Source organism: Alligator mississippiensis, chromosome 8 (assembly GCF_030867095.1).
Source record: "Alligator mississippiensis isolate rAllMis1 chromosome 8, rAllMis1, whole genome shotgun sequence".
NCBI classification, from domain to species: domain Eukaryota; kingdom Metazoa; phylum Chordata; order Crocodylia; family Alligatoridae; genus Alligator; species Alligator mississippiensis.
Window position 1 is genome coordinate 37,226,866 of NC_081831.1, and position 23,127 is coordinate 37,249,992.

Below are 23,127 nucleotides of genomic sequence, written 5' to 3' on the forward strand. Positions count from 1 at the left end.
GGCTCAGGGGCTGGGATGCCAGAGGCTGTCCCCAGAAAAGGCAGATGAGTATGGCAAGTATCATGGTCAATAGCAGGGGTGGGCAATTATTTTGGGCAGAGGACCACTTACTGAGTTTTGGCAAGCAATCAAGGGCTGCATGAGAAGCAGCCCAGGGTAGATAAATATTAATTTTTTTTAATTTTTTAGGGGCCCCGCAGGCCAGATAGAATGGCCTGGCGGGCTGTATCTAGACCCCGGGCTGCATTTTGCCCACTCCTGGTCAATAGTGTGTGATATACTACACCACCCAGGCCCCTACCTCCATCTGCACTGTGTGCAACAGACAGACATAGCCAATGGCTGCCTCCGAGTGATTCTGTGGCCATCAAGAGCCCAAAGGCACTGTCCTGCACTACAGAATCTGTCCTAACCCCTCACCTCGCTCACCAGCACTCTGCCCACAGATCAGCCACTTCTGAGCTATAACAGCCATGGGAGAGAATGCCTCCTGCTGTCCTGTGAATGCCACAGCAGCAGAAATGGAGGCAAAAGTGGGGAGGTGGGAAAAAGACGTGATTCCTAGCAATGCCAAGCCTAGAGACAGGCAGATCACATCAACTGCCAAGCCCTGGGTCTCCTAACACACACACACGCATGCATCTCCCCAAAGGGGCAACTCACACCGCTGTTGCAAGGCCCAGGCCCTGAAACAGTCTGCTCTGTTCCTGCAGCTGCAGAAACGGAAAATTTTCTTGCCATTTTCCACTTGGTCTAATAAAAGGTATCATTTTGGAACCAAGAGTTCTAGCTTTTTGTATGTCTTACTGGAATGAAGCTCTTTTGCAGAGGCCAGGGCTCACTCTCCTCTAGGACCTTGTGTGAGGATGGGCAGCAGCAATCAGAGCAACGTGCCCATGGGTGGGGGTGGCAGTGGTAACCATGGTGGGTGGTCTGCATGTTTCTGGGGACCAGGCTAGGGCACATGTCCCTAGAGCAGTAGTGGCAGGGCTCGTGAACCACTGGCCCTGGCACAGTGCAGGTGTAAGGAAAGGCCCGGAGGTATTCAAAGTCTCTGTGCCGTGTGATGGGCTTGTAGCACACAGGGGGGTCCAGGCAGCACTCAGGGCAGGCAGCAGCATTCTGCTTTCCGGGTGAGAGTGGTGTGTATGACTGGTCCATGGAGTGGCGCCTCAGGTCCCAGCGCTCCACATCCACAGGCTGGAAGGTGTTGGACTCTGCTGCTTTGGGTCGGAAGCTGGCTAGCTTCCTATGCCGGCCAGGGTGGTGGGCTCCAGGGATAGATCGGCTGCTCTCTTCAAAAAACTTTCTCCTGTCAGCAAAGGGCAGGAGGACAGCATCCTCGGGCAGCCGTGGTGGGGACACTGGGGCATCTGGGCCCTTGGTATACACCTCAGCCTCATGAGGGCTTGGGGAGTCCTGAGGCAGGTGAGGCTGCAGCTTGTGCTCCGGAGACCACTTCCACCGGCACCTGCCTGCCAGGGCCATTGGCTTCTCCTTGTCAGGAGGAGGTGGGCAGGGGCCCTTCCTCACAGTCTCTGGCACTGGGACATTCCTGTCAGTCAGGTGCCTGGGGCTCCTGTTGGCCTCCTCGGTAGAAGCCACATCTGGCTCGGGATTGAGGGGCTCTGGTCTGGCTCGAGCCATGCTAGTTGAGCTCCTGTCTCCTGGGTTGGGCACTTGGCTTTGCACAGGGGGAGAGGGTGCAGGGGCAAGAGGGGACACCGGCCTGGAGGGGGTGCTCTTGGAGGGCTCGTCAGTCTCTTCCACCAGTTCCTCCCCGCACAGCAAGGTTGAAGAGCCCTTGCTTTTCTGGAGCTGGGCTTTTGTCTTCTGGATCTCATTGCGCAGATTGGTGGCAAAGCGCTCATTCCTTCGCCGCATATGAGCTGAGCGGTGATGGGAGGGGCCCATCTTCCTAGTGGCTGGCCTGCTTTTCTCATGCTCTTTCCCCTCTCTTGCTAGCATCTCAATACTGCAGGCAGGCATCAGGCTGGCAGACCACTGCAGAGCAGCTGGCTCCCCTGGTTCACCACAGGGCCTCTCTGGCTCTGGGGAACACCTGTAGGGTGACTGGCAATGCCCTACATCCTGGGCTGAGCCTGCAGAGCACTGGGATTCTGTAGCATGGTCGTTAGCCCACTCCTTGGCCACAGCTGGGTCACCACAGGGTAGGTCTTTGGCAGCCAGGGGGCACCAGCTTGGGCTCTGCTGCTCTGAGTGCAAAGGGGACACAGTCCACTGGTGCCCATCCTGAACAGGCAGCACCTGGGAGTCCTGGCTGCCACTGGCTACTTCCAGAGAGTGGAGCTGGGATGCCAGAAGTTGCTCAGGGGCACTGTGCCGGTGAGCCATGTGCCCTTTCCAAAGAGAAGGGGGCAGATCACCATTGGCTGTTCTCTCTGCCATGGCACTTGTGTCCCTGCCAGGGGCACTTCTGTCCTGATGCAGCCCGTGCACCCCTTGAGGATGCTCCAAACTCTCTCCCACAAGCTGCTCAGTGCTGTGCTGCTGCCTGTCTGGGTGGGAGCTCAGCATGTAGTACTGGTCAGCCGAAAGACGCTCCTTTGGGTAGCCTGGGCACATCCCCAGAGCCTGACCGCAGGGCCCCTCGTGCTCTTTGTCATGCTGTGACAGGAAGGTGTCCGAGGTCCACCTGCCTTTGAGTTGCAGGGAGTTGGGTGGGGCAGAGGCACGACGTTTGTCTGTGCCAGCTGGCTGCGGGTTGGAAACCTGAAGGCTGTCTCTCCTCATGGGGGGCTGGGGAGGGATGGGTGCTTTAGAAGAGTTTGAGAAGTTGCTCTCGTGAGGGCAAGAGGATGGTCTGGAGTTGGGTGCTGGGTGGCCACCTAGCTGGTGCAAGCCAGCTCTGCCTGGGGATTCAGCCCCATCTGTGCCTGTCTGCAGGTAGCGCCCGTCGTGGTGCTTGCAGGGGCCTAAGCCCTGGAGGATGGAGTCGGTGGAGGAGGTCTCCTCAGGCCGCAATGACAGGGCGTAGTCCGAGGCGTTAGAGCTGGCTGAGAAGGAGCTGTAGGCTGAGTCCCTCTTGTTCTGGTACAAGCTCTGGTCAATGGGGGAGAGATGGCCTTCGTAGTATGCCTGGCTGGGCTGGTCCAGGCTCTCCATGCTCCCAATGGAGCTGCTTTTGTCAGTGCTGCAATGGCGAGAGATCTGGTTCCACTGCAGAGACAGATCACTGTGGGAGAAGGGGGGAGAGAGGGGACAAGCATTAGGGGCCATCTGGCAAACACCCTCTCCTCAGCCAACCCATGTCAAGGGCAGAACCCAAGGTCCTTGGCCCACTAACTGGAACACACCCCACCTCCCTCCCAGGACCAAAGTTACACCCCTCTGCTCAGCCCACAGCGTAGGGCCCTGCTGCCAGAGGCAAGGGTGAGAGGCACTGCTGTTGAACAGTGGAGCCAGCCAGTGATGCTTGCCATTCTGCAAGCTGAGGTGAATGCACTGTGAGCTCCAGATCCTCTGCCACTCCCTGGCCAGGACAAGAAGAACTCCCCTGTCAGCTGCTCCACTGCAGGTACAGCACCACACAACAAGCTTTAAATCACGAACATCAGGAACCAAGACAGTATCTCACGCCCTGACCAGGACCAGCACTGAGACAGAAGTGTCCCTTCCTCCCCGTCACAGCACCACTGTCACCCTCTTGCCATAGCATCCCCCCAGGATGCCACATGGGTCTAGGCTGGCATAAACGGCCCAGGAACTGGCTCCCTGGAGATGTAATCTGGTGTTAAACCCAGCTCTAGGATTTCATAGACATTAGGTCAAATGATCCCAGCAAGATAGGCATCTAAGCGTTTCTTGAAAGTGTCCAGAGTAGGTGCTTGCACCACTTCTGGGGGGAGTCTATTCTAGGCTCTGGGGACACGGACAATAAAGTTTTTTCTTATGTCCAGCCTAAAATAGTCTTCCCAGAGTTTGCGACGGTTAGACTTTTCTTTCCTTGGGGTGCCCTCATGAACTGATGTTCTCCCAGCTCCTGATGCACACCCCTTACATAACTACAGGCAGCCACTAAATCCCTCCTGAGCCTTTGTTTCTCCAGGCTGAAGAGTTCCATGCCTCTCAGCCTCTCTTCATAAGGTCTGTTTTCCTGACCTCTGATCATGTGTGTGGCTCTCCTCTGGACTCTCTCAAGCTTCTCCACAACCTTTCTAAAGTGTGAAGCCCAGAACTGGATGCAGTACTCCAGCTGCGATCTCACCAGGGCCAAGTAAAGTGGGAAAACTACTTCCTGGGTGAGCTGGTGCAGCTCCAACCACTCTGGTGCCCCACCTTTACCCCAGCTCTAAATTCAGCCCTGGTGCCTGACCTTTCTGCTCAGCAGGAACAGAAGAATTTGTAGCTGAAGGGAGCCTGTGAGCCTTTTCACTGATGCTGGCGTGAAGGCAAGAGCTGGCTGGAGGTGAGCAGGACCCCAGCAGAAAGGCTGGGAGTGCACAGGGCATGCAGCGTGCTCTCTCCCGCCCTACCCCAGGACTCTGGGGTGATCTGGCATTCTCAGACTACCCACTTGGCTAACAGAGCTGGAATTCATTAGCTCCTTTGCTGGCAAGGCATCCTGCTCCTCCATTGTCACCACCCTTCCTGCTGAGAGCAGGATCGGAGCTCTGACAAAACCAAACCAGGGCTAAAAACAGGGAAATCTTCCACTGGGGAGAAAAAGAATCAGCCAGCAAAAATCCAGAGAGCCAGGCTTCTCTGCTTAGACAGATCTCAGGTGCTCAGCCCAGCTCAGGGACCTCTGCAATCCTTCAGCAAAGCCCCAAAACACCCCAGGTGGGAGGCATAAGGTTGGTAAGAATTGGATCCAGCAAGAGAAAGAACATAGGGGACTGGAAACAATGTGGTACCAGGCAGAAAATTCTAGGGCAAGATGAACACAGACTATAAATACTGCTCTAGAAAGATGGATAATGAAACAGCCTAAGCCCTCTATGGGACAACAGTGACTTGGCTTTCCCTTGGACAGAACTCCTTACATACCCAGCCAGAGAGAGAGAGAGGAAGGTGGAGAGTGCAGACAGGTACTTTTAAAGGCAAATAAATTCTTCAGGGGAAGTTGCAATTAGTGCTCCCAAGCCCAGGGAAATCAGAGGTGAAGGTCACATCCAACTGAAAGCTAGGCAGGTTCAGGTCTGCTTAGGGCAGCCAGCCAGCCCCACGAAAGCAGAGACAGAAACAATGTCAGGCATCTTCATTGGATCTGGGGCTACACATGCATTGGTGGTAACTATGTAATGATAATTGGTGCTTTAAGATCAGGCCCTGAGTGACGCTGAAGACTCAGAGGGGCTGAGGCCAGAAGGTGATGGTTGCATTGGGAAGGTGGGTTTTATAGGCAAGTGCCCCCAGCATTGCACCCCAGGACCTAGAGTGAACAGTTAATGAGATCCCCAGCCCCAGGACCCACAGAGCCTGCATGCCCCAAATTATGAGGGCTATGTGAGCAGCTCCAATAAGCCTAGTCTATCTAGAATAGGTTGGAGATAGAGGTTCAGGAGCACCATGCCCATATAAGACCCCACCACACAGGTGCCCAGGGACTCACCTGGCATCACATCCTGAGTGCCAAGACAGACTGAAGGCATCTGAGGGACAGTGCATGGTGGCAGACTCATTCCGGACCTCTGAAAACTTAGCCAGGTGCCATGAATGGGGCCTGATGACGGGCACGTTCCTCCTGCCAAAAGCAAAAACAGAATGACAAGAATGGAGAGGAAGCTGGCCTGAGGAACCAGGGCTGAAGTCACTTCCTGGAGAGCTTCCCGTCTACGCCAAGAGAGGAGGAGAGGGAGGAGGGCTCCATATCAGGAGGCACCAGGAGTTCCCTATTATGTCACTGGCCTCTTCAGGACATCCCCTCCCCAAACAGACTGGGGTGCTGAGGGCAGGAAGTTCCCTGTTATGTCACTGGCTTCTCTGGGACATTCCCCCTCCCTGCCACTGAGGGGGCTCCCCAGGCCCCAGATGTCCCCCGACTGGTGGCCCTTACATACAGTGTGACACTAACCCAGCCCAGCAGAAAGGATGCAGCCAGCACGAGGGAGGTGCTGCTCATCTTACAGCATGCTCTTCTGGACACCACGAGGGTTCAGGACCTGCAATGAACCCCCTCCCCCTTCACAGCTTGGAACCACCCCCTGCTGCTGCCTCTCCACGCCTACCACTGGGCGGCAGCGGGGGCCCCAGCGATGAGCAAAGCTTCCCACTGCGGGGTACAATGGGAGGAAACTTTCTCCACCCCCAACAACTAGAGAAGGGGCCATCACCATACGGTTTATCCTCCCTACACCCCACATGGGCATTAATTAGTTTGTTGCCAAGAGTGTGCTACTAACCCCTACACACACATACATACGTGCAGGCCAGTTTGCTTTATTCCAGTACCAAGGTGAGATTTGTGATATTCAACGTATCCTTAAAGCATCAACTCTCAGAGACATGGAATTATGTACAAACTTCAGCTTTTACTTGGAAAACAGTTAACTTTCTCACTGATATTTTGGAAAACGTGAGCACAAAATGCTCAGACAGCAGGAGACTGAAAAGCAGCCCCAGCTGGCAATCTGTAGGTCTGAAAATCTCATGATTTCTCAGTGGATCTCATGATTTCAAGGGTCTGACTCACAGACCTGGAAGAACCACCCACAGGCACCCACGCACTTGCTGCACCACTCTGACCCACACCCTCTGCAGGCATGACTTCAACAGGCGGGCCAACCTGGAAAAAGCTAGCTCATGCCAGGAAGCCAAGACGGTGCCCTAAATTCAGATCTCAGCCACATACTCAGAGAAATTGCCTGAAGCCTGGAAGTCCCAGCTCTAGAGTTCAGAGCCTGGCTCCACCTTGCCCTAGCATGGGCCTGGCACTGCAGTCGGCAATGCTGGGATGGAACAGGCACAGAACCAGGCAATCCATCCTTGTGGTTCACAACTCTGCACCAGCCCCTGGGGGGACCATGCCTCTGACATAGCATCTATCCCTATTGCCATCAAATGACAAAAGGGCTGGCTCTGTTACTGCCAAACCAGGCTGAGCAACCCAGAAGCAGGTGCAGCAAAACCAGAGGCGATGGTGAAGGAGGACACACAGTGACGAACAAGCTAGGCTGGCAGGAGGCAGCAGCTATCAGGGGGACTCTACCCTGGCTGAATAGGTTAGACTGCATTCCACCACCATATCCATGGCCTTCCGGACACAAAGAATTGCAGACCAAGGGACAGCACACAAGGGGAGCATCGTATTGAGTTCCTTAGGTTCTTGGTTCCTCTACTCCCTACATGTATGTGCTGGACCCAGGGCTCCAGCCCAATGTGCATCACAAAGTTGGAGTCCAGGAACAACAGGAACAGCAGCTCACAAAGGAGCTGGATGAGTCACAGCAAAGGCAGGCTGGGGCTCACAGGCATGAGACTGACATTTTGGCCACAGGAGTCCTGTGGGAGAGTGTGGATAGGGCTGTGAGCTGACAGCAAGCCCCTTTCCCAGAACAGCCCCCAGATGGAGGCTTCACAGCTGAGAACCGTGCATGAGGAGGAGGCCTGTGGGAAGAGTGGCTTGAATCAGCAGATCTCAGGATAGTAGGAGTCCCTGAAGAGGAACCAGAAAACAAGAAGCAAGCAGGCTTAGGATTCTTAGGGAGGAGGAAAGCAGGATTTCAGGCGGGGGTAGGAAGGGGGCTGGAGCTTGGGGTGTCTAGTCCTCGGTTCTGAACAGGGCTCAGGAATCAGTAACCTCCTTGGAACTGTTCCTGCCTTGGCATTCAGATCATCCACTGCCAACACAGCAGGAAGCCCTTCCTGGCATGGGAATGCCCAGGACACAGACAGAGCTTGCCCCAAATCATCAGATAGGCTGGGGATGAGGATAGTCACACAGGAAGGGGGCCTGAGGGGTTCCTTCCTTCCAGGGCTTGGTGATGTCTCAAAACCTGAACATGGGTGACAACTCCATAGGGCTAAGTTAACGGATCTGGGTCAGGATTGAGGGGCGAGAGGATGTCTGTCTGTCCAGGGGCCAGAATAAAGGCCTGAGAGGAATCAGCAGAGCTGGAGGGGGCAGGGAGGAACCAAGGACGGGGATAGCAGGGGCTTTTCAGGCTGAGTCTGAGGGGCCTCAGAAGAGCTGGCTGTGCTTGAGTAGGTCAGAGCTGGGATGAGAGGGGGCTGCAGGACAGGACTGATGGATGCCAGCAGACAGCAGTGCATACATGGATATAACCAGGGTCAGGATAGCAGAGGGCTGCAGGGGCATTCAGACAGTGGTGTTGGGCCCAATGTCAACACTGATGGGGTGATGAGACCCACCAGGCTTCCAGGCTGGCACTGAGCCAGGACAGCAGGCAGCACCTCTCCCACCTGCACCCACTGCAGCCCCAGGGACCACCAGCAGATGCAGCTACTGGCCCCAAGGCTCCAGGGCCTGCTGGGGAGGTATAGGGGAGAAGGGATGTCAGTCTGGGAGTCTCTGCCAGCTCTCAGAGGTGCTGGGCAACACAGGCCTGGGTACTGCCTGTATGCTGTATGTATCATTGTGGCAACCATGAAGTGGGGAAGCAGGCAGCGCCAGCACTCAGAACAGGACAGCAGCTGGCAAGAAGTGCAAAGGAAGCTGTTGAGTGAGGGTCAGGGCCCATGCACTGATAGCACAGCAATAACACCATGATTTACGGGCTCCATGGGGTCAGCACTTGGGTGTAAAGAGCAGGTCCCTGCCATGCGCTGCTGCAACTCTGCTAGCTTGTACCACGAGAGACAGGAGGCCCTTCTCCTGTAGAGGAGAGGGGCAGCTATGATACACCCCACCTCCCTCACAGGCCAAGTCCCAATGCAAGTCCTCAACAGAGAGCAAGATCAGGGAATAAGTCAAGGAGGCATCTACCACAAAGGCCGGGGGGGGGGGGGGGGGGGGGAGGGGGGCTGGGGGACCCCAGCCACTTTTTCAGGGTATCCCAGTACCAGGTGGCAGAGGCCAGCATCACAAGAACAGCAGCTGCACAGGACCTCTGGATGGGTGTTGAAGAGAGCAGGCAGTCTCAGACCTCTCCTGCCATGACTCTTGGGCAGCCTCAGTCTACATGCACTGTAGCACCCAGACTGAAACAGCCCCAAATATAATCAGGGCTCGATTGTCCTGGCCCAACGGCTTAACAGTACCTGGGCCCCCAACCAGACAGGGCTGGTCACCCCAACACACTCAAAAGGCCTTACACAAGGTCCACAGCAGACTCACTCACCGGACCTCTCCCCTCACTGCCTGTTCTAACAGGAGCGGGGTGGAATTCACCAGGCTGGAATCCAGCCAGATACAAGGGCTGACGCCCTGCACAATCCAGACCAGCTCTGCAGGGTCAGAAGCCCGGTGTTCCCAGCAGCACAGCACCTCCTAGCATCACACTGGGTTCAGGTCCAGGGAGCCCAAGACCAGCCTGCACAGTGCCAGACTGAAGCCTGGGTTCTGCTGTCAAGGCAGCTTGGCCATACAATGAGCTCCCAGGACATGTGTCAACATGTAGGGAACTGTGCTAGGCTAAACAGTGCTGGGGACTGGAAGTAGAGAGCAGACCAGAAACGATAAGCCGAACCCGTCTCCCCCCTGCACAGCACTGTCCCAGTGGCAGCTGGCAACATAGGAGCACAGAGACACCATGATGCCAGAACCTGAAGATGAGATGCTGATCTCCACCCCTTGAGGGGCCCTCAGACCCAGCCACCGAGTCCTTCTAGGTTGCCTTTATCTCTAACTCATGAAATCTGTGGCTCACATAACCAGGGGCAGGCAGAAAGGGAAGAATCATAGAGTTTGGTACACCTCCCCACTCCACTGCAGGAATCAAAATGTTCTCAGCTGCCGATAAGAAAGGGGACAGCAGGCTCATCCCGTCTTGGTTTGATACTGCCCAGCTAGAGCTCTTGGGGGAGAAGGCCAGGCCACAACAGTAGCTGAGGCAGCTGACCCCACAACAAGCCCATCTGGGTCAGAACTGTCCTCCTATGACCCTCAACCTAAACCCACTCTCAGGTCCCTGGCTGCCACCAGCCTTGCCTAAACCTTGACCAGCAGCTCTTCAGCCAGTGCACTTGTTGTCAATGGCTCAAGAAACCTTGCCTGTACCATGACTTTGCTGCTGAGAAAAACAAAGTAGAAGCAGCATGACCAGTGAGGATTCGCTTGTTCCTGTGAGGGCCGTCACGCAGTGCTGGCTACTTCTGGAAGAGCACATGGCTGTGGGGCAGAAATGAGAGGCACCAGGAAAGCTGGGAGGGGGAGCTCAAGGCTAAGACAGTAGGGGTTGTGGGGCAGGACTGAGTGACCCAAGTGGAGCTGGGGCTCAGCACAGAAATGGAGGGAGTTGCTTTGCAGTTTCTGAAGCAACAGCTCTCGGATAGGGAGCCCCTAAGACAGGGCACTTAACGGGGCAAAAGGATTTAAGGCAGGATGAGCTACTACACAGAGGAGAAGCACCTGGCTCAGGTGAGGGTAGGACAGTGCAGCTGTTGCTAGGGAGAAGCAGGATACAGTCTCTCTCTCTCCTGGCAGAAGGGATCACACCTAGCAACAACAAATTGGGAGCAGAGGCTCTGCCCCTCCCCAGCTGGCCCCTGGGCCAGTCTCCATCCAAAGCAAATAGAGCTATTACCCAAGAGAGGTCCAGTGCTCTGGGCAGAGGAGCCAGGGCAGAGTGGGGGAGTACCCTCGAGCCCAAGGGCCCCGCACTTACCATGGTGAATTCCAGGGAGCTCCAAGCTGGGCTTCCTCTGAAGCCTCAGGGTGCCAGGATCCCCTGCCACCAATTCGCTACTCTGAATCCATTAACAGCCCTGCCCTTCTTGCAGGGTACAGAGTCCAAGCCCCTCTTCTGTCCCGTGGAGCCCAGGTGCCAACAAAGAGCACCAGGGAGCCAGTGCTTCAGGGCAGTTGTTACCCACTGGGGGCCAAGGCTAGGACTGCTGAGACTGATCCCAGTGTGAGGGCTCCTTGCTGGGCAGTGTGGAGCCCTGCCCCCCGCAGACTGCACAGCCTATCCCCTGGTCGCTCTGGGGCGAACAGGAGCAGCCAGGAAGGGAGTGAGGAAGTGATGTTCAGGGAAGATAACAATCTGGACAGCAAAGAATTCACTACAATAATGAGAGAGAAAACAGTCAAGAGGGCTGGGTGGGAGAGGATCTGGGGGCTTCCTGGCTCCACAGTGTGGCCACAGAGAAGGAAACTAGGAGAGTGGGCAGCTCCCTGATCTGCAAATATCGAGGGCATTGGCTGAAGGGCCCCGGCAGGGCAATGCTTCTGCAGGGAAGGTGGCAGCTGGGGAGCTGCGAGTGGGCTCAGAAAGAGGGTCATGGAGGGGCAGTCCCAAGTCATGGGGTCAGTTCCTGCTGCCACTGCAGGCTGTAGCCTGAGTGGGAACTGTATTCCACTGGGGCATCTCAAGGACTGAGGTGTCAGTGCCCTAGGCTACTAAACAGGTGGCTTCGGCTGGCATCCCATGATGATGGCTCCCCCTTGCCAAGTCAGCAGGGGGCTGGCAGACTGGGCACAGTCTTGGAATGCAGCAAGTCCAGGACACAGGCTGCCTCCCAGGGTCCCTGACTGAGGGATGATGGTTCTGGAGACCACAGGTTTCTGGGGAATCAAAGCCTGAACCAAGGGGTTCAAACCAAAATACACAGCCTACCCAGTGGGGGCAGCAACTCAATGTATGCCCTGAAAAGGAGATACCAAAGAGTTGAGCAGCTTACTTCCTCTGCCCATGATCTGGCCCATGGGAATATGCTATGCAGATCAGAACTTCTCCAAATTAGAGGCAGGCATGGGTGAGGAAAAGGCAAACAGCACAGGTGCATATGCCCCAGCATGCTGGAGCACCCCTGCACCAGGGAGTCTTGGGGGAGTGGTGGATTACCAGCAAACATTGGTCAGGGTGCCAGGGAATTACACAGCAACCTTGTGTTTAACAGACACTGGTAGGGCCATGCATGGGCACAGGAAGCCTGGACTCAGGACAACAGGGGGCTGTGGGTCAGCAGTGAGGGGCACCAGGCAAGCAGTGGCAGCAGGCTAGGCCTGGGGGGGTGGGGGTGGAGTTTGCTTGCTAGTTCCCCACATCTGGCAGCCCCTCTCCCCACTCCACTGCAGGAACTGAAATGCACTGAACACACTAATAAGTTGGAAAGCAGTAAATGACTGAAGTATGTGACAGGGCAGTACAGCATGCCCTCCATGGACAGAGAGCTCCCGCCACCAGGAGCCTTCTTTCAAGCCCTGGGATTCAGGGCAGTCCCCTCCTCTGCTCAGTTTAGCTATGGCTAAAAATGAATATACCTCCTCTGCTCGTGCTTGTAGGGAGGCAGTTAGGCGGGCCAAAGCTACCATGGAGCTGAGGATGGCAACCCAAGTAAAAGACAACAAGAAATTGTTTTTTAGATATATTGGGAGTAAAAGGAAGGCCCAGGGAGGAATAGGACCACTGCTAAATGGGCAGAAACAATTGGTGACAGATAGGGGGGACAAGGCTGAACTCCTCAAAGAGTTCTTTGCCTCAGTGTTCCTAAGTGAGGGGCACGACAAGTCTCTCACTGGGGTTGTAGAGAGGCAGCAGCAAGGCGCCAGACTTCCATACGTAGATCCCGAGGTGGTGCAGAGTCACTTGGAAGAACTGGATGCCTTTAAGTCGGCAGGCCCGGATGGGCTCCATCTGAGGGTGCTGAAGGCACTGGCCGACACCATTGCAGAGCCACTGGCAGGAATATTTGAACGCTCGTGGGGCACGGGCCAAGTCCCAGAGGACTGGAAAAGGGCTAACGTGGTCCCCATTTTCAAAAAGGGGAGGAAGGAGGACCTGGGCAACTATAGGCCAGTCAGTCTCACCTCCATCCTTGGCAAAGTCTTTGAAAAAATTATCAAGGCTCACATTTGTGAGAGCCCGGCAGGGCAAATTATGCTGAGGGGAAACCAGCACGGGTTTGTGGCAGGCAGATCGTGCCTGACCAACCTAGTCTCTTTCTATGACCAGGTTACGAAACGCCTGGACACAGGAGGAGGGGTGGATGTCGTATACTTAGACTTCAGGAAGGCCTTCGATACGGTATCCCACCCCATACTGGTGAACAAGTTAAGAGGCTGTGGCGTGGATGACTACACAGTCCGGTGGGTGGCGAATTGGCTAGAGGGTCGCACCCAAAGAGTCGTGGTGGATGGGTCGGTCTCGACCTGGAAGGGTGTGGGCAGTGGGGTCCCGCAGGGCTCGGTCCTTGGACCGATACTCTTTAATGTCTTCATCAGCGACTTGGACGAGGGAGTCAAATGTACTCTGTCCAAGTTTGCAGATGACACAAAGCTATGGGGAGAAGTGGACACGCCGGAGGGCAGGGAACAGCTGCAAGCAGACCTGGATAGGTTGGACAAGTGGGCAGAAAACAACAGGATGCAGTTCAACAAGGAGAAATGCAAAGTGCTGCACCTAGGGAGGAAAAATGTCCAGCATACCTACTGCCTAGGAAATGACCTGCTTAGTGGAACGGAAGCGGAAAGGGATCTTGGAGTCCTAGTGGACTCCAAGATGAACATGAGCCGGCAGTGTGACGAAGCCATCAGAAAAGCCAATGGCACTTTATCGTGCATCAGCAGATGCATGACGAATAGGTCCAAGGAGGTGATACTTCCCCTCTATAGGGCGCTGGTCAGACCGCAGTTGGAGTACTGCGTGCAATTCTGGGCGCCACACTTCAAAAAGGATGCGGATAACCTGGAGAGGGTCCAGAGAAGGGCAACTCGTATGGTTAAGGGCCTGCAGACCAAGCCCTACGAGGAGAGACTAGAGAAACTGGACCTTTTCAGCCTCTGCAAGAGAAGGTTGAGAGGCGACCTTGTGGCTGCCTATAAGTTCATCACGGGGGCACAGAAGGGAATTGGTGAGTATTTATTCACCAAGGCGCCCCTGGGGGTTACAAGAAACAATGGCCACAAGCTAGCAGAGAGCAGATTTAGACTAGACATTAGGAAGAACTTCTTCACAGTTCGAGTGGCCAAGGTCTGGAACGGGCTCCCAAGGGAGGTGGTGCTCTCCCCTACCCTGGGGGTCTTCAAGAGGAGGTTAGATAGACATCTAGCTGGGGGTCGGCTAGACCCAGCACTCTTTCCTGCTTATGCAGGGGGTCGGACTCGATGATCTATTGAGGTCCCTTCCGAGCCTAACACCTATGAATCTATGAATCTATGGCAGAGAAAGTACATGTTCAGACTGCGGCCTTACCAAGATCTGTCTTCCCTGCTTGCTTCCCTCACTATAGGGGGTAGAGTCCTCACAGACAGGAATTCAAACTAGAGCCAGCGGTAAAGCAATGGCAGGGGCCCTGGGGACAACAGGCAGTCACTGACCCGGGGGGCAGTCTGATCTACTCAGGGCTCAGTTGAGCCCGCCTTTGTTTGGACAGCCCCTTTCTGTGAGATCACAGCCTATCCAGTCCTGGATGGACTCTGGCCAGGGCTGAACAGGGATGAATTTTGGGGATGGAAGAGGGGAAGTGGGGGACACAGTAGGATCTGGGCTATCACACTGGTTCAGCCACCCAAGCTCTCCTGCTATTTGCAGTTTGTTTTGCTGTGACCAAAGCAGCTGCAGCCACTTCCCTACCCTGAGCAGCTGGGCTCCTGCCTCCCGCAGCCTCCCCCACCAGGCCAACCTGAGCCCTTGCACAGGAAGCCGGGTGGGAAAGAACCACAGGCAGCATGAGATCATGGGCAAGGAATTCCACAGCCAGCTTTACCAGGTGGGAAAGATGAGGGAGAAATGGCTGGCCCAGAGCAGCCCTGTCAGCCACAACACAGAGGGTAAGTGTGCCAGGCAGAAGGCTGGCCAGGGCTCTGCGACACTGCCTGCCTCTGCTCTGGCCATAGGACCAGGCCACACCACAGCTTATGGGCCTGGACTGATCTGAGGTAGCCACAATGCACGTAGGAATGTCCTCAGATGGCTGAGTTTGCTTCTATTTCACTCCATCCAACCAATAGCCAACAGCCCCAGAGGGAGATGCCTCACTAGAGCTTCTGACAGAGATTACCAGCTGGAGCTGGGGCAAGGCTCGAGGGGGCAGAGTGATCTGGGCCCATCTGCACTCGAAGACCCCAGGAAGACAACCTGGAACTACCTCAAAGGGGAGGGCACTGAGATCACCTAGGCACAGGCCCCAGGGAACATGACACTGCTGCTTGTCAGCCTGCATCAGAGCTAGGGCTTTGCAAGTCCAGCTGCACTAGGGATCAGGGGAGTGGACAATGGACACCATTAAACCCACTGGCTCCCTTCTCTCAGAAGGAGGGGCAAGGCCCTCTCACTCCCGTTAGAAAGGCTCAGGCTAGAGGTGGCTGTGGAGCCAGAGATCACCAGTGACCCAGTCCCACATTGGGATGGTCTCAAGTGAGCCACAAGCAGTGATAGGGAACCAAGAACCAAGCCGTCCCTTCGCCTGCACAGAGCAGGGCGCTGTGGAAGCCCAGACCAGACACCTTTCCCAATCACAGAGGACACTCCCCAACACATGCTGCTCTCGCTGGAGGATTGAGGCCTTGGCTGAGAAAGCTCAGGGCCTTTCAGAAGGAGAAAACAGTTGCACATTCCAGCCACAGGAGGGTGCCAGAAGCTAAGGCAGGGAGCCACAGGTCTAGAGAGGCTCAAGACCCTGCACCACAGCTCCAGGCTCCTGTGGCAGAGACTGTGGCAGCCTCCACACCTGGCCCTGGCACCAAGGGAAAGGATGAGTCCACTTGGCCAAAGCTGTGACCTCAACTCTCCAATGCCAGGGTTGGTTCCTGGGTCCACACAGTCCAGCCTCACCAAGGAGTTGAGCTTCTAGGTATCTGGCATTGAGGAGCAAACCACAGGCAAAGACACTGCAGAGGGTGCCCTTGAGACTAAATAGCATTGAGTTCACATAACTCCTCCCTACCCTGGGGTCACTGTCATAGGGCTGTGGGGTGCCAGGCAGAGAGGACAGCCCAGCCCACAGCTCCCTCATACCCCAGGAGCTGAGGGAGTTAGGCACCTTCCCAGCAGAGACCTGAGGAGGTTCAGCTCATTCCTCAGGGAGAGGTTGCAGCTGCCCTATTGCCCATGTCCCTGGAGCATCAAGCGTCTATGGAGAGGAAAAGCATGGCACTGGACCCTGGACCCAATGTGAACTCAATGCTCGATGCCCAGGCCTCTCTCCCCACGCCATAGCCATACACTTGCTCCCAGCTCAGTGGGGAAAGGGCCAGCACATGCATCCAGCTCTGCTCTACTAGCTTGGGCCACTGTATCACTAAAGACAACAAGACCCTCCCCTGCCTCCCACGGCCAGAATCAACTCCCAAATCATGCTGGGAGATAAGGTCACATCCCTCTGGAGGTGCAGGGGAACACACACAGCTTCGCAGTTGGAGTACTGCGTCCAGTTCTGGGCACCACACTTCAGGAGGGATGTGGACAGCATTGATAGGGTCCAGAGGAGGGCCACTCGCATGATCTGGGGACAGCTGGGCAGACCCTATGAGAAAAGGCTACGGGACCTTAACCTGTTCAGCCTTCGCAAGAGAAGGCTGAGGGGGGATCTGGTGGCTGTCTACTAGGGGGGACCAGCGGGGTTTGGGAGAGACCTTGTTCCCCCAAGCACCTCCTGGAGTAACAAGGAATAACGGCCATAAGTTGCTAGGGAGTAGGTTTAGACTAGACATCCAAAGGCACTACTTCACAGTCAGGGCGGCTAGGATCTGGAACCAACTTGCAAGGGAAGTGGTGCTTGCTCCTACCCTGGGGGTCTTTAAGAGGAGGCTCAACATTTACCTGGCTGGGGTCATTTGAGCCCAGTTTTCTCTCCTGCCCACAGCAGGGGGTCGGACTAGAAAATCTACAAGGTCCCTTCCAACCTTACAGCTATGAATCTATGAATCTTTCCGCAAGCAGAGGAGATGCAATCTGCCCATAGCAGAGGAGATGTAATCTGCCCCCGCCCCCACCACCACCATGAGCAGGGAGCCCAGTCCAGCTCATATAGCCTACCACCCTCAGGTCACCTCCCACCTGATCCCAAACTCCCTTCTGCCACAGGATAGCAAGGCCTGGCTGAGGACAGAGTGGGACAAGTAGGGAAAGCAGAAAAGGCCCAGCCCCCTCCTCTGACCCCATATACAACAAGGCCAGCCCTGGCTTCAGGCCCAGACACAGGGCTCCCAACATGCAGCTGGCTGAAGCTGAGTCAGTGGCACAGACAGTTCCCTCCAACAGGATGAACAGGGCCTGTGCTTTCTGGGACAACCCCCCAGCCCCGTGGTTTCCGAGGATGCTGCTGGCACCACTCACAGCATATACTACACGCCTGTCAGGGGATTGAGGGGTACCTGCACACAGACCCACAGCCCAGCTGCCTCGGAGAGCTCCCCAGCATGCCTGGGACTGGGGTACAGATTTCTCAGCTAGCAAGACACCTGATGGCTTCCTCCGTCTGTCCTCCTCTAGGGCCTCGCATTGCAGACTCAACTTCAGGACCAAGGCTCTGTTCAACCACTGCATGCATCTCCCCACCATTCCTCCCATTAGCACAATTCAAGTTTGACCCAGCTCAAAGCCACTCTTAGCCATTTCATATCTACCTGCTTTATGCCACTGCCAGCTGGCCCTACCTGCGGATGATCATCTTCAGCGTCCTGTAGGAGCCCTTGATGAGGATGAGGGCCTCCTGCCGGGAGCCATACAGAGGAGTGCCATTAATGTTCACCAGCTCATCCCCAGTCCGCATCTTCCTGGACAGGGCTGCTTTGCCGCCATCTTCAATCTGGAGACAACACAGAGCCAGAAGATCAGACAAGCCAGGAGGCAGCTGTGCCAAATGATCTCCCAGCTTCCTGGAGACGCTACAGCTCTGTGGTGCTCTGCTACAGCTCTGACTGGCTAGGCAGGGAATGTGTATCTGCACACTCACTAGCCAGCCCTTGCCCACAATGGCTGAGGAGCAGCCAAGCTCAGGTGCTCAGAGACAGGCATGTCAGCAGAATCCAAGCCCAGATACTTGGTCCCACATTACCAGGGCTCCCTCCATCCCGACATGACAAGCGCCAGCATCCAGCACCAGTGAAGCCTCCCCCACCACACCCCAACACCAGCATCACCCGTGCCCCCTCCCTTCTTCCCAGGCCCAGCGGGGGACAGGATAATTGATCTCCTGGGTTAAAGGGAGCTGCCCCTTGGATCATCAATGCCCACTGTGCGCAGAGACCTGCCATCCAGCAGAAGGGCTCAGCTGGCTGAGGCCAGGATGACAGCAACCCCCACCCTGTTGCAGAGCCTCTGAGCCAGCCTTCCAGACAGACCCTGCTTGGTGGAGAGGCTAGAGACACTGATGCATTAGCCATGGAAACCCAAAGCCCTGCCGGGCTGCTACAATCCTATCTCCATGACCCTTCCCTTGCCTCAAGCACTCAGCTGTGTGGAGCCAAATCAAGGATGGAAAGAAGCCACACTTAATAAAACCCACCATGCATCCACTTTGTCTACAGGAAGGTGCTAGCACATCAGGGAGTTAAAAGGGCACAAGCAAGGAGCAGCAGAACAAGTCATGCACCTCTCCACATCCACCAAGTCATGCCCAGAGCCCTTGCCCACCCAGGGGTTGACTGGGCAAATGCTGGGGAGCCATTCCTGGGGTGCTTCAGCTGGCTCCAGTGGGACAGGCTGCTTCCACTGCTTTCCCTCACTCACAGCCATTCAGGACCAAGAGGGTCCCTGAAAGCTCCACCTGGCTCCAGTCACCATACAACAGGGCATGCCAGGCCTTTATTATGTCTAACTGTTGCACCGATTCACTTACCATCTGCGCTCTAGTAAGCCGGGAGTATAATCTCATCTCCAGGCCAGCTAGCCAGCACTGTTAATTAACACAGCATGCTTGGAAGTGAGGGAGAGTGGAGCAGGAATCAGAGCTGGCTCTCCCCAACCCCCAGCACATCCCCATGGCCACTCCTCCATGTGGTCTGGAGGATCTCAGCTTGGTTCTAAGGGGACAATTGTCCACACCACAAAAGCCACAATTGGCCTCCCCAGAACAGGCAGCTGCAGAGTCAAGGCCCCAGACAGCTCTGCCACAAGCTGTTTTAAGACTAGGCCTGTCAATCCTGCACTAGACACTGCTGTGACAGGCATGTTATGAAACAAAGAGAGAAAGAACCTCCACTTAGGCAAGAGTGTCAAACTGGTTTGCCCCCCCACGGGGCTGGATCTGGACCACGGGGCTCCTTGAAGTCTGGATCTAGATAAGGAGCATCAGGGAGCCACAGGGTCAACACAGCTACTGCTCACTCCCTGCCATCAAAATGAGTCTCCAGAAGGGCTCTGTACCCTGAATTCCAGCAGTGGGCCCTGTCCCTGAATTCCTGGCTCCTCCAGGAGCCCTGCAAGCTGGATCCAGTCCATGGGCCATACATTTGACACCCTTGCATTGAGCAAAGGGAATCATCCTGATAAAGCATCATGAGAGAGGTTCATGGCAGGGGTGGCTCATATGAGGACACAATTTCTTAGGAGAAGGATATTTCAGTGGTGGATTAGATCCCCTGGCCATGTACTGCAGCAGAGAACACAGTCAGAGACACCAGGCAGTTGGGAATGCCATGGCCCTGGCAGAGCTGAGCTGACCCCTTGTGTCAGCTGGGCTCTGCTCGTGGTTCAGAGAGAAGCAGGGGAGACAGCCTCTTCATCTGGCCAGCACTGCCTGCTCTAACATGCTGTGGATGCTCTCATTAAACCCCTCTCCTGGGCCCAGCCTCCTGAGCCCTGCCCCAGGAAGGCTCCTGATTGCATGCTCTGCTGTGCACTGCGTATGCCACTTCCTGCCTGCTGCTGGGACAGGGGTTAATAGATACCAGATGAGGAAGGATGGATTTAATGACTGTGGCATAAACAGAGAAAACAAAAATCAACAGCCTCAGTGGATTCAAAGAGTGAAGTGCACAGTGCCAGACCTAGGGCCAGCATGCACCAGATGCAGCCTACCCTAGAGCCACCCCAATGTCTGCCAATGGAGGAGAGGATTGAGCCCGTTCACCATACCCATACACGTTAGGCAAGCTCAGGCGGTTGTTTACTGCTGGCAAGGAGACAGCCTCCTTGGAGCTATGTGCCAGGAGCAGGGCTGCCCAGGTGCAGAGCAGCGCTCTCCTGCTTGCAGAGGGCACCAGGCACTGGCATTCCTTGCCCTGCCAGAGCACTGGATTGTATCGCAGACTGTGGCTGCCAGCAGTACCAGAGACAATGGCAGCCAGCAGGCTTTAAGCACCCAAGCATTGTTCCATGCCTTTCCCCTGGCTGGCTGCTTCCTGCTGCTCTGCACTGAGCGGGTGCTGCCACAGGCACGTGCCAGGGTCAGGGTTAAGCCCTGGGCCATGAACCCACCCCCCAGGCTTCCACATCCCATAATTTCACTGGGTCTGTGATTTGCCAGCAGGGGAGACCCAAGCTAAACCCATCCACAGAGCAGTCAGCAGCAGGGACAAGCCCCAACCTCAGCACAGCCTGGCATGTGACAGCCTGAGACCAGCTAACCCCTCCAAGAACTGCACATACCATGGCCCTGCCTGATGCCCTTGCCGCCTCCACCCACCAGCCATGCCCTCCACACAGCGCCCCCTGCAAGTCACAGACAGCTGACTCCGGCACCCTTGACTGATACCCCCAAAGGGCTTTAACCTCTTCATTGTTGAGGACCCCCATGTGCTGCATCACAGCCGCTCCCTTGGGCAGATGGTAGAGGGGACCCTCCACCTGCTGACCACATGACATTACTCCATTATCCATAGGAAGAGCCGTTTTTCACATCTCCAGCCCCCAACCCCAGAGGCAGCTCCCAGGCCCCACTTCAGCCCAACAACCTGAGAGCTCCTTTCTGCATGCTCCTGTCCATGCAGGGTGCTAGGGATAGGGCCCTTTAGTAGCAGGGCAGCCAGGGCACTAACCAGCTCCTACTGCCTTCCACAAGGTCCTGTCTTTCTGGTCGACAGATGCAGCTAAATTCCAAAGCAGAGGCGATCGTTGGGTTTGGCCTCTCTGGGATCAGAAGTGTTATGCCGGTTTCTCGAGTGAAGCACCACACAGAATGAGGCACTCCTGCCTGGGGTGTCCAGCGCTTGAGAAGGGCCAGACTGGAACAGGGGAGCACTGAACCAAGCAACCCAGCTGGGCTTGGCCTCCCTCCCCCGCCCCAGTCACATGAATTTCTTAGCAAATAAAGGGAGCAGAAGAAAAATGTCTCTCCCTGCAGATTCCTCAGCGGGTTCTGGACGGCACAAGAAGCCTTTGTGTGGCTGAAATGCCAAGCTGGTGTCCGGAGCCCCCTCTCCAGGCAGCCCCTGCCCATGCCGTCAGCACATTCACACATGCCATGCAGCAGCAAATGTTTGGGACATTGTGGCTGCCAGAGTGGGCAGGTCTGGCCTCCGTGGGGGAGGGGAACTAAGCCTATCTGCTCTCGCCTGCTAGCCCAGAGAGGCCAAAAATGCTACAAGGGCATGCTCTGGATCATAAGTCTTGCTTCACTTTAAACAAAAACCCCACCACTGGAAAGCACTACCAGGATCAGCACAGACTGGCAGAGAACAGGCTTTGCAGAGTAGATCCCCATCATCTCCATGGCAGGGCAGTGCCAGGAAGCACAGCAGAAAGCTACAAATGCTGTATCTGTACCTGGCAGGAGACCAAACCAAGCACTTAGACACACCCTGATATAGCAGTCCCCCAGAAGGACAAATCATACCCAGCAGTGTGCTGAATGGTCTGATACCTGATAGAGTGTGGGCAAAAGCAAAGCCCCACCTCCCCAGTGCTGATGCAAAGACCCCAGGCCAGAGGGAGGGGATCAGGAAGTTCAATGCTTGAGCCCAAAGCTTGGAGCCAAATGGGACAGAGGAGGACCAGATACAGAGATGCATCCCTGACACAGGGGAGCTCATAGAAGGTTAACAGTCTCAAACCAGCACAGCTCCAAAGAGACACCCCTGAGAAACAAGGTAGAGCTGTCCAGACAGACTGAGAGCCAGCCCCCGAGTACGGTAGGGTCGAAAGGGACCTTGTAGATCATCAAGTCCAACCCCCTGCCCTGGGCAAGAGAGAAAACCGGGCTCAAATGACCCCAGCCAGGTAGACATCAAGCCTCCTCTTAAAGACCCCCAGGGTAGGAACCATCGCCACTTCCCTTGGAAGTTGGTTCCAGATCCTAGCCACCCTGACTGTGAAGTAGTGCCTTCGGATGTCTAGTCTAAACCTACCCTCTAACAATTTGTGGCCATTATTCCTTGTTACCCTGGGGGGTGCTAGGGGGAACAGGGTCTCTCCCAAACCCTGCTGGTCCCCCATGGTGAGTTTATAGATGGCCAACAGGTACCCCCTCAGCCTTCTCTTGCAAAGGCTGAACAGGTTAAGGTCCCGTAGCCTCTCTTTGTAGGGCCTGCCCTGCTGCCCCCTGATCATGCGAGTAGCCCTCCTCTGGACCCTCTCAATGCTGTCCACATCCCTCCTGAAGTGCAGTGCCCAGAACTGAACACAGTACTCCAGCTGCAGCCTGACCAGTGTCGCATAGAGGAGGAGGATCATCTCCTTGGCCCTACCTGAGATGCATGACAAGGTACGGTTAGCCCTACTGACCGTGACCTTGCATTGTCGACCCATGTTCATCTTGGAGTCAATAACGACTCCAAGATCTTTCTGCCACCATGCTCTCGAGAAGGGAGTTTCCCAGCTTATAAGTGTGCTGCTGGTTCCTACTGCCCAAGTGCAGCACCCTGCACTTGTCACTATTGAAACTCATCCTATTTTCGTTAGTCCACCCCTGTAACCTGTCCAGGTCCTGCTGTAATCTGTCCTTCCCTACTAGCATGCCCACCTCACCCCAAATTTTGGTATCATCAGCAAGTTTAAACAGGCTGCTTTTTACCCTGTCATCCAAGTCACTAATAAAGAAATTGAACAGTGCGGGCCCAAGGACCGAGCCCTGGGGGACTCCACTGCTCACTTCCTTCCAGGTCAAAGAAGACCCGTCCACCACTACCCTCCGAGTACAACCCTTCAGCCAATTTGCAATCCA

At 55.5% G+C, this 23,127-nt stretch overlaps 1 protein-coding gene across 5 annotated transcripts in view; it reads right to left on the minus strand.

Moving 5' to 3' along the window:
• SHROOM4 (shroom family member 4) overlaps positions 1–23,127 on the minus strand; it is a 65,182-nt gene that overhangs the window by 18,879 nt on the left and 23,176 nt on the right. For 2 of the 5 annotated variants that reach the window (XM_019481921.2, XM_006268158.4), the window contains exons 2-4: positions 17,681–17,832; positions 5,576–5,707; positions 808–3,196 (exon numbers count right to left, since the gene is read on the minus strand). In XM_019481921.2, coding sequence (XP_019337466.1) covers positions 808–3,196; positions 5,576–5,707; positions 17,681–17,796 — 2,637 coding nt within the window. In that variant the 5' untranslated portion in view covers positions 17,797–17,832. Of the gene's footprint in view, positions 1–807; positions 3,197–5,575; positions 5,708–10,748; positions 12,407–17,650; positions 17,833–21,004; positions 21,175–23,127 lie in introns of those variants that run through there. The other 3 variants (XM_019481922.2, XM_059732652.1, XM_019481923.2) reach the window with 3 other exon arrangements.